The sequence below is a fragment of the Hibiscus syriacus genome, unplaced genomic scaffold, assembly GCF_006381635.1.
Source record: "Hibiscus syriacus cultivar Baekdansim isolate YM2019G1 unplaced genomic scaffold, ASM638163v2 tig00110597_pilon, whole genome shotgun sequence".
Taxonomy (NCBI): domain Eukaryota; kingdom Viridiplantae; phylum Streptophyta; class Magnoliopsida; order Malvales; family Malvaceae; genus Hibiscus; species Hibiscus syriacus.
In genome coordinates this window covers 1,135,543-1,146,876 of record NW_024062795.1, presented here as the reverse complement: position 1 = coordinate 1,146,876, position 11,334 = coordinate 1,135,543, and the positions used below count along the sequence as shown (strand labels likewise).

General features: G+C 34.3%; 1 protein-coding gene across 1 annotated transcript; it reads right to left on the bottom strand.

The window, feature by feature from the left end:
- Positions 1-491: 491 nt before the first annotated feature.
- LOC120134747 (protein NRT1/ PTR FAMILY 1.1-like) lies at positions 492-2,965 on the bottom strand. The gene is made up of 4 exons (XM_039151183.1): positions 2,869-2,965; positions 2,560-2,777; positions 1,474-2,021; positions 492-1,380 (listed from the first exon to the last, which is right to left on the bottom strand). The coding sequence occupies exons 1-4, from the start codon at positions 2,963-2,965 to the stop codon at positions 492-494; spliced, it is 1,752 nt and encodes a 583-aa protein (XP_039007114.1).
- Positions 2,966-11,334: the final 8,369 nt, after the last annotated feature.

Here is an 11,334-nt window from a genome sequence, read left to right as displayed (position 1 = left end):
TTTTATTATTCTCGTAATCAATAAGGTATCAATTTTATATGTCGTGAATTGTTAATCATTCTCTATGCGAAACAAAATCTTGAATTTAACATATTTTTCCTATGATAAAGTGCAGAATGTAAAATTTGTATTTTTTTTAAAAAAGGTTTTTTTTAATCTACCATGGGTTGCTAGATTTTACTTGAAGACGTGGAAAGGGTTTCAAAGTTAGGAAACCTATATTCGATTGGAATAGTAGATTAAACCTCTTTATTTATTTGTTTACTTATCCATCTATATTTTAATTTAGCATTTAGTGCATTTAAATCCTTTTTATTTTAATTTATTTATATTCTTGTATATTATTCATGTCATGTTTACATTCCAGTCATACTTACAACAAGAGGCTCACATTCTTTTTCTAAAACTTTTATTTGTGTACTCAATTAATACAGTAAGAGTTTTTTTTTGTTTTGGCATCATACATTTCTAACAAGAGTATTAAGAGAAACTTAACAACCAGCTATCCCCTCATGATCTTTTTTCCTGCATATCTCAGCATGGTCTTCCTGATGTCCATGACAAGGGCCGTAAGCTTTGCTGCAAGCCAGAAAGTATATAAAATTAAGCATGCCCAAGCCAGCAAGAAGGAAATAAAAATAGTCATAATGTCCTCTGTTCAGATTGCTTGAAAGCCAACTTTCCCCTCCTATTTTAGTAACACTTTTAACTGTGTTTGTTATGCAAATCGACGCTAGACCTGCAATGCAAAGTCCCAATCCATGCAAACCCGTCGCGATGCTTGACATGGTTTTAGGTAATTCGGAGTAGCAAAATTCAACCTGTCCAATTCCATTAAGAGCCTCAGCGAAGCCACCTAGGGCATAGTATGGCAGTAGCCATAGTGCAGACATATGCACTTGGGCCTGTGGTTGATCAGAGAGTCCTTCTTGGATCGCGATGTTTCGTCGAGTATACTCTACAACTGCTAATGCTATGGCGGATGCACAAGAGAAAAGAAGACCAATCCCCATTTTTTGTTTCAAACTAAGACAAACCGGTTTTCCTTTAATCTTTGAAGCTAAAGGAAGAGCTATTTGATTATAAAATGCAATCCATACAACGATAGCGGTCATCAGAAAAACGGTAAATGAACCAGCTGGAATTTCAAAGTTTGAATTTATATGTCTGTCCATGGTGCGTGCTTGAACTATTACCAAAGGGGCTTGAACAACAGTCACAGACAACATGATTCCTGCAGAACAAAGCGGCATCACTCCGAGCAATGCTTTTAGATCCTCCACTTGATCTATTGTACAAAGATTCCATGGGTTTGAAGCAGTTCCATTCAAGCTTAAGTCCCGTTGAGGATCTTTTATCACACAAGCTTTATTCAGAAACCTGGACAGATTACAAAGAACATACAAAGGATAAGGATAATGAACATAAAAAAAAAAAATCAAACGGTAAGGCAATGTATTGCGATAATGATACCTTAGTTTTTCACTTGGCACTTGAAGCATCGATCCCTCTTTGATATGGTAAACTTCTTTTGTGGCATGGGATGGTAACTCGGAGTACCTATTTCTGAAAGAGGCCACCAGAACTTGAGCAAAACCGGTGATTAGGCTTTCCTTGGCCTTCAACTTGATGTACAAGGAAGATGCCAAGAAGAAAGAGAGAGACGAAGCAAACATTAGCATTACAGGTACTCCAAAACCCATTCCCCACCCCGCTTCTTCTTGAATATAGACGATCAAAGTTAGAGCAATGAGACATGAAAACGAGACGGTAGCATAGTACCAACTGAAGAAATTCTGTAATGTTTTTGCACTTTCCGGATTGTTTCCCTTTCCCAGCTGATCTGCTCCCAAGACCAAGCAGGATGATCTTATGCCACCGGATCCAACAGAGATCAGGCCTAATGAACAATATAAGACTAGAAGTTGGAGTGTTGTGGGGGATTCACAAATGGTGCTAAACGGGTCGCAGTAAGGCCTTGCTTCTGGAATCACGGCTGTTAACCATAATAGAACCATCCCCTAACATGAAAACATAATTAATAAGAAAAGAAAAATGGTTCATTTCAGTAATGCCATCCTATCTCTGCATAAAAACTTGAAAATATTTTTTCAGCAACTACTGGACAGAGCAGCCCGCATGCCTGTTTACTTTTTAGTTACAATCATACATATCAATCTTTTTCACTATTGTTTAAACAAAATAAAACATATGCTACTGCAACCTAACACATATCTCGATATAGGAACGGATATGATCCTTTTTAAACCCTCTAAATACATGAAATCTTGTATAAAATTAAACATAAACATTTTGTCGATGAACACACGAGGGAAGATTTGGGGTTCACAAATGCAACCAAGAGCTGACGGTAGCCATTTTCAATATATCAATGTAGAAATATTAGAAACGAAATAAAAGGGACGCAGCGTCCCCATGAATAATTCAAACCAAAACATTAACAAAAGTGACAACATTGTACACCGATCTAAAATCTAACAACAAATTTGTTAAAGTATCAAAAACGAAAGAAACTTGAGGTTTTACAGGTTTGATTACCAGAAAACAAACCACGGATCCGAATCCGATCATCCAGTACTTTCCCATATAAGAATCCGCAAGAAAAGCACCAATGATCGGAGTCAAGTGGGTGACCGCTGACCAAAAGTTGACTACGGTGGCTGTTTTGACAGTTTCCATGCCAAATTCTGTCGTCAAATACACTGTCAAAAGTGGAGGTAACCCAGCAGTCGCCACCCTTTCGAAGGCCTCGGTTGCTGTCAAAAATGTTCCATGAAAATTGAAAAAAAAAATAACATTAAACTGAAATACTTATAAAATCACCATTGAATGCAAAGTTTTGAGAACCTAAGATGAAAGGTAGAGTTTTGAAGCCGCCTTTTGATGAATGGGATGTAGAGTGAGTTTCTCTGGTCTTGCTGTTTTCTTCTACTGGAGTTTCCATGGGATTGTTTTCTTTAATTTCTTATCGTATTTTCCTGGCAGTATATGATACTGCTTGCTCGTTTTCTTGAGAGATTAAATGAGAATTGTAAAGGGAAGTATGATACCTTTGACGAGTTTGGAATCTATACGTCTAAGCTTATAAATAAAGAGCAAATCTTATGGACAACGATAAAGTGTGTTATTATTTGTTTTGTTAACCAATTAACGTGCAAACTACCCTTTCAATGATTTTTAACTATATGCTTTCATGTTTGGTTTTAATTTTAGAATATATATTTATGACTCTAATTCAGATCTATTTAATTTTAGAAAATATAGTTTTTTTAGTTTTGTTTTCTAAACAAATATAAAACAATGAAGAAAACAAATGTAGTTAAAATTGTCAGAAATGATTTTTTTTATTATGAAAAATAAAAATGTGAAAAAAATTAAAAATTGATATAAAATTATTTTTATCGTTTTCACTATAAATATTTTACAAAATTAAAAACTTTAAAAATAATATTTTAATTTAGTGAATTGATTTAACTTAGGGTACATTATATATATTGTTAATTATTTAGGGTAAACTACACCCAAGGTCACTTAGTTGTAGGTTTACTAACATATGTGCCACTTGTCTTCTAAAATTTACAAACATGTCATCCACTTAAATTATCGTTACAAACATGTCACTAATAGTTAAATACTAGACATGAATAGTTCCATATCCCGGTATAATAATAATAATTTTAGTTTTAAAAACTTATATAACCTATCAATTTAGTCCTAACAAAAAATAATTAAATAAATTTAAATACTCATATTTAAAAATTTCATCATTTTAGTCTTTTTTTTTTCTTCTCCTAAATTATTTTTTATTAATATTAAAATTAGGTCTACATAGTAGATTACAGAATCCCAAGTGAGGGGAAAACACCACCTACGTACTGACACCCTAGACGACACACAAAATCACACCTAATAAACTCGGTCAAGACATAGAGAGCTCTCCAAGCCTAACACTATACACTAAATCTCACCATAATTGACAAACTTCATACAGACACAACCACCATGAAAATTCTTAAATAAACCTACCACATCATTCAATCAAAACTTAAGAACACTATAAATTGGGAATAATCTCACGCCCGAAACAAGTAAACAACCAGCTTCCAATACGAGGGTTCAAAAGAACCAACAATGATAACACGAAAAGATAAAGTACCTTCCGTAAGATATCAAAACACACCGACTCATTGTCATACAATGACGATCCTTAAAGCTCTTAGCCACTCCAATGATGATAAAAAGCCAGGACAAAAAAGCACCAAATCAAAGCAATAAACACCCAAGTCAGACATTCATTTCACCACTGCAACCCATAGATCACTTAAATCATATGCAGCGAATATAATTAGATATATACATGAGTTAATTAATAAAAAAATTAAAGATGAAGTGTTAAATTTAGTTCAAATTAAGACCAAATTTCAATTCAGATTTGGGTGGACAACCTTATCCTTCGACTCCTCAAATTCAGCAAAGCTTTTTGACCTCTCAAACTCAGCAGCAGAACTTTCCTGAGAATGGAAATGCACCAAACTTGGGATTACCTCAATATGAGCAGCTATTTGCTTAAGGCACGGGTCCTGCAGCTTCAGTCCACCTCGCCCACATATGGTTCGTTTCTGTTTATAATATGCTTTTTTTCCCTTAAAAAAAGCTTGAATAGAGCATTTTACTTCAGGCACACACAACCTCTATCCGATAGCCGTCTTCCACAATAATCTCTGTCTAAAATTTTAAAAATATTTTATCAGAACTACGGGATAGAGCAGTCCGCGTACCATAATATAAAATCGAGGTAACGTTCGTTAAAAATAACTGAGAGATGGTATCTAAACTATTTGGACTACAACTTTCTCGATAATTTGAACTAAAAGGACTCATTTTCAATTAATAAAAAAAAGGACTCATTTTCAAACCAAATAAACTATAGTATTTTTACTTCAGTAATTCGTGTAATTTTTTATTGTATTATGTCATATATTTGTGACTTTATTATTATTTGTACATTTATATGGTAGTGTATCTATTTCTGTATTTTTAAAATTGATTAGGCAATGTCCTTTTGATAAAGTATTAAATAGGATAGTCTTCAAACTCATTCGAGTACGAACCATTTATTATTCGAAACAAGGAAACATTCTTCCAAAAGTTTAGTGAATTTTGATATTAAAAAAGCCATTTGATTATTATATTTGAAAACATTCACGTGTATTAAGAGGATTGTGATTTAAATTAATTTTAAATTCATAAATTTTTATTATTAAGATACCTCGTAATCAATTAGGTATCGATTCTTGGCGTCGTGGGTTGATAATCATTCTCTATGAGTAATAGACTCCAAAATTCTAACATATTTTTTTGGTAAGGTGCAGACTGTAAAAGTTATATTTTTTGGAGGGGAAATTAATCTTTCTTTAAAAAATAATTTTTAGGTGTTCGATCGTATAAGTCATGTAACACTTCTAGATATTGATTGGGATTATCCTGTAAATATTAGTGTTATAGTTTATCACCAACTCTAGCTTATTTTGTAGATAAGGATAAAGTTAACTTACATATGACTCTTGCACATTTCTTATATAAAGCTTCATTGTACTTTTTCAATTAGATAGGATGGTGAATAAAAACTTATCTTCTTCACCAGTAAACTTATTTTCTACATGATATCAGTTTAGGTTAGATCATGCCTCACCATATATCGACTATGGTGGTTTTCTCAATCTCTTCTGAAGTTGTTTCTAAGGCTACGCCCTCTGCCTCTAACACCCCAGCTGACTCCTCTACTACTTCCATCACGTGTCATCGCTTGAATGTCAATAACAACATTCATTGGCCTCAATCGGTCCGACTTTACATCACTGGTCGTTGGAAGCAACAATCTCTTGAAAATATATCGATTCCAAACTCTACTAATCCTAATTACGATACTTGGCTGAATGAGAACATCATGATTATGTCGTGGTTACTTAATGCTATGGTTCCTGAAGTGATGGGGGAGAACTTTATTTTGTATAATACAACCTCTGAAATTTGTCATGCTACACGAGAAACTTATTTCAATCTCGACAATCCTGCTATTCTATTTGGGATTGAATGTCAGATTAGTATCTTCAAGCAAGGTATGAGTGTCACGCAGTATTTCACTCATTTGTATCAATTTTGGTAGCAACTTGATCTGTTTGAATCCTATGTATGGCTTTGTGGAGAGGATTCTAAGCTCTTTAAACAACTGATTGTGAAACGATGTGTGTTCCAATTCTTGTCTGGTTTAACTGCAGATCTCGATGAAGTTCGTGGGCGTATTTTGGGTGTTAAACTTCTTCTGTCTCACAGGGAGGTATTTTCTGAAGTTCGTTGCGAGGAAAGCATGCAAATTCTCATGCATTCTACACATGTTGTTTAAGGATCGGCTTTGCTTACGCACTCTCATAGTGATTCTCTCCCTAAGAAGGGCAAACCCTGGTATGATCATTGCAAGAAGGTTGGTCATCTTATTGATAAATGTTGGAAACTCCATGGGCGACCCGCAGACTGGAGGTCTTCCAAACAGCCTCCCATCGTGAATCTCAGGGTCATTATGTCATGACCAATAACACTAGTGTTAGTTCGTTTAGTAAGCAACAAATAGAGGAACTGAAACAACTATTTGGCCAGTTGAATTCTTATTTCGAACCCAAGCATGCGTGTGTTGTGCATGAATGTAGCATTTCTTTTGCTACATTGACTTCAAGAGTAAATTGTTTGTTGACTTGTGTTGCACTACCCGTTTTATCTCCGATATTTGTGAATTTTAGGATTCAAGCTCTGCAAAGGTTATTGACAGTGCTAAGCTTCGTGATAGACTTTATATTCTTGAAGCCTTTCTTCCATTTCAAACCCAAGCCAACTCTAGTTTTTTGTTTCCTCTTGTTTCGATCTCTCCACCACATACTGATGTTTCTGCCGAGATATTATTATGAAATTTTAGGTTAGGTCATCCTAAATTTTTTTATCTAACAAAGTTGTTTCCCAAGATATTCATTAATAAAAATCCTTCATTATTTTTTTACGATATTTTTCACTTTGCCAAACAAACTAGAAGTACATATTGCCCTTATTTGTACCACTCTTTCAAACCTTTTGCTAATATCCACAATAACATTTGGGGTTTCTCTCGTGTCAAAAGCTCAAAAGCTTAAATGAGGTTCATTGGTTTATCTCATTTATCGATGACCATTCTCGTATTATGTGAATTTTTCTCATATGTAATAAATCTTAGGTTGGTGATATTTTTAAAAGATTCCACAAAATGGTTAAAACTCGATTTAAGAGTTTTGTTGAGATTTTTAATAATGATAATGACAGTGCATATTTTTCTCACACATTAGTGTCTTTCTTTTAGGAAAAAGAGATTGTTCATATCACTTTCTGTGTCAATTTATCTCAACAAAATGGAGTAACTGAACGTTAAAAAAAAACTCTTCTTGAGGTTATCAAATCCCTTTTTTTCTAAATATGTTCTTTCTTAAATAATTTAATGAGATTGTCAAGTAAAAATTCTTTAAAATCTTTTTTAATTATTAATAACATATATATGAAGGGATAAAGATAAACAAGTCAATTATGAATTATTGCAATCAAATATAATTTTTTAAATTATTTGATGTGATTACAAGATAATATATGTTCAAAACTTTTTAAATTTATTGACAATACACTTTATATACACAATTACTCATACTTAGGTGGCGTTTGGTTCGTTGGAATATTTCTGAGAGAATTGAAATCTGTGAAGGAATTGGAATCTGTCAGGAATTGGAATCTGTCAGGAATTGGAATCCAATTCTATATTCTGTTTGGTTGTCTGGAAATGGAATTGGAATCCAATTACATATTCTGTTTGGTTCGCAGACATGTCAGATGTTGATTTCAATAATGTAAAATGACATAATTGCCCTTTTTATTTTTCAGCTTTATTTTAGTTTGTTTTACAACTTACATGTAGTAATATATCATAAAAAATTAAAAATATTAAATTTTCATTTTATTGATTGATTATTCATTTCAATAAATTATAAAAATCATTTTTATTCAATAAAAATATTGACTTAATTGAAAAAAAATTATATATAGAGGGGTATTATTGTAATTATTCCTAAATATATAAGATAAATTTATATATTTTTTTTGGGTCGGGTCTGGGTTTTTTCACCCTAAACTCGAACCCGACCCGACTCGACCCGAATATTACACTTAAAAAACCCGACCCGACCCGAACAAAATAAAGTTTCACCCGACCCGAAATAAAAAAAAAATTATTTTTTTCAATAAAAACAGTGACTTAATTGAAAAAAATTATATATAGAGGGGTATTATTGTAATTATTCCTAAATATATAAGGTAAAATTATATATTTTTTCGGGTCGGGTCCGGTTTTTTCACCCTAAACCCGACCCGACCCGAATATCACACTTTAAAAAACCGACCCGACTCGACCCGAATATCACACTTAAAAAAATCGACCCGACTCAACCAAAATAAAGTTTCACCCGACCCGACCCGAATATATGAATTAGAAACTCGACCCGACCCGAAATAATAAAAAAATATTTTTATTCAATATATAAATAAGTTATCAAAAGATTGATGAGGGTATTATGGTCAAATTTCAATTCCCTCCAACAAGGGAATTGAATTCTATTCATTCTTGGATGGAATTCACTTTCACTCATTTGATGGAATTCACTCTCACTCATTTGATAGAAAGTTGAAGCCATGAGGGATTCCAATTCCCTTAGAAAACTTGAACCAAACATGGGAAAGTGGTGGAATTTGATTCCAATTCCCTCTAATTCCAAGGGATTCATGATAACCAAACATCACCTTAAGACTTTTAAGAAAAATAATATTTTTTACTAATGGGACCCCTTATTGATGAGTTTTATCTAAAAGATATTTCAAGTGTTAATTTAAGTGAATCGTCCAAATTTATTAGGATACTAGACGAGTTGAAAATAATTGAACCGGGTTAATCAACTTTATGGTTGATCCACGGATGGAGGAAATATGGAGTTGGGCTCATATATTAGGGGTGATAAACGGGTATAATTTCGTAGATTTTGTATCGTATTTGTTCTAATTGGGGCGTAGATGAGTATAACTTTAGTGGATAGTGGGCGGGTGTGGATTTAGAAAGTGATACTCGTCGCGGGTAGTGGGCGGGTGATAGGTTTGAGACCTTACCCGCCCCACATCCGCCCGCCTCATATTTGCCCGCCCACTAAATACCCATTAAATTTTAGATTATTATAAATTTTAGTATAATTTTAGGGTTTATCATTTATGTGTGAGAAAATAACCTCAGTGACAAAAAATCCCATATAATATACGATTTTAACCAACTTTTTTCCGGATTTGCCAAAATGACCAACAAAATCGCAATGCGATCGCTAATTCGCAACGCGATCTCCATTATCGCAAATTCGCGTTGCATTTTCGCAATGCGATAGTTGAAAATTGCGTTGCGATGGTCTACAGTGTCGTTGCAATTTTCCCAATTCGCAATGCGAATAAGTAAATCGCAACGCGAATTGGGAAAATCGCAATGCGATAATACAAAATCGCAACGAGATACTTACTTTCGCAACGCGATATTGACTTTCGCAACGCGATTCTGACTTTCGCAATGCGATAATACATAATCGCAATGCGATTTTCAAAGCGCCATTAGTATCCTGGCCAAGTATTTTATTTTTAAATTCCAAACACGAATATTAATATATTGGAACACTGAACCGTCCACAGTATATCCCGTAATCGCAACTCATAACCTAAAACCTAAAATCAAAACTCAGTCCCATCTCCATCTCTCACTCTCTCACCCATCTCCGACGAAATCCGTCCCCATCTCCGGCGAAATCCGTCTATCTCCATCTCTCAGAGCCACCCTCACAATCAGAAATGGAAAATCAACCAAATCAACCAACGAGGGTTAGTTTTTTTAATTATTTTCTTTTTGAAATTTTTGCATTATTATTAGGTTTTTCATATTGAAATTGATGATAAGTTTACTGGTAATTTCAATAATAGATTAACCATTTCACTTAGATTGCTTATTAAATCAACCGAGAATCGCAACGCGAAATGCAAATCGCAATGCGATTTTAGTTTCGCGTTGCGATTCTCTCGTTGCGATAGTCAAATTCGCGTTGCGATAGTCATTTTCGTGTTGCGATTTTCATTTTCAGAAACTATTCTTCTTCTGCAAATTGAAACTTGAATGAATTGCATTACTTCAACCAAAAAACAAAGACAAATACGAAATTCACAGTGTTGCAAATTTAAGTTTGAAGAATAAACTACTACTCTTTATGTTTATTATTGTTTTGGTATATCTTCACAGTGTAGTTTTTGGTATATCTAATTTAGTATGTTTATTGTTTTTGTAGAACTTTTATTCGGCTCAATTGACCTTGAGAAATAAAGTCAGCCTGGCCAAAACAATTGCGTCGAAGCTTTCACCTGCACAAAGAAAAATGTTTGAGGATACATGCTTCGGGCCATGGCTGAAAGTACAACATCCCGGTGGAGATGCGATGTTGACACACCTGTTTCTTCAAACCATGACTAGCGATCTACCAGAGACTATACAACGTCGTGATGAAGAGATATGGTTTGATTTTCCACCGACGTATACGTGTTTTGGGCGGGAGGAGTTTTGCTTAATCACCGGTCTACGCTTCGGACACGATGATGTAGGTCGGTACACTAGACACATTACCCGCCCATCATGGCTATCCCGGGTTTTTCCTGAGCTGGAGAGGCCGAGTCTACACGTAGAAGACCTGACAAGATTGTTGAATAATAAAGACAGTTTTACTCGGATGGATGACGTCGACGTTGTCCGAGTATGCCTTCTAATTCTTTTGCATGCCGGCTTTTTAGGCAGAGAGGCCAAACAACCTATTCCAAATGATCTAATCAAATTGGTAGAAGACCTAAATGCGTGGAACATGTTTCCGTGGGGCTCGTATTTATGGAAAGCTACATGGAATAAGTTATCGTCTGCCTTGGATGATCGAAAAAGTTTGCATGGCGATGGTTCCAAATACACTTTGACAGGCTTTATTTGGGCCTTTAAGGTAAGAATTTTTATATGATGTTTCCAAAATTATAAGTAATTATTTAACAATTACTAATGTTTGTTATTATATTGTTTGTAGATTTGGATATTTGAGGCCTTTCCCGCCATGAAGACATATGCAATAAAAACTTCAAATGATATTCCCAGGGCTATTTCCTAGAAGAGGAAACGGACCTTGCAATGGGAAGATT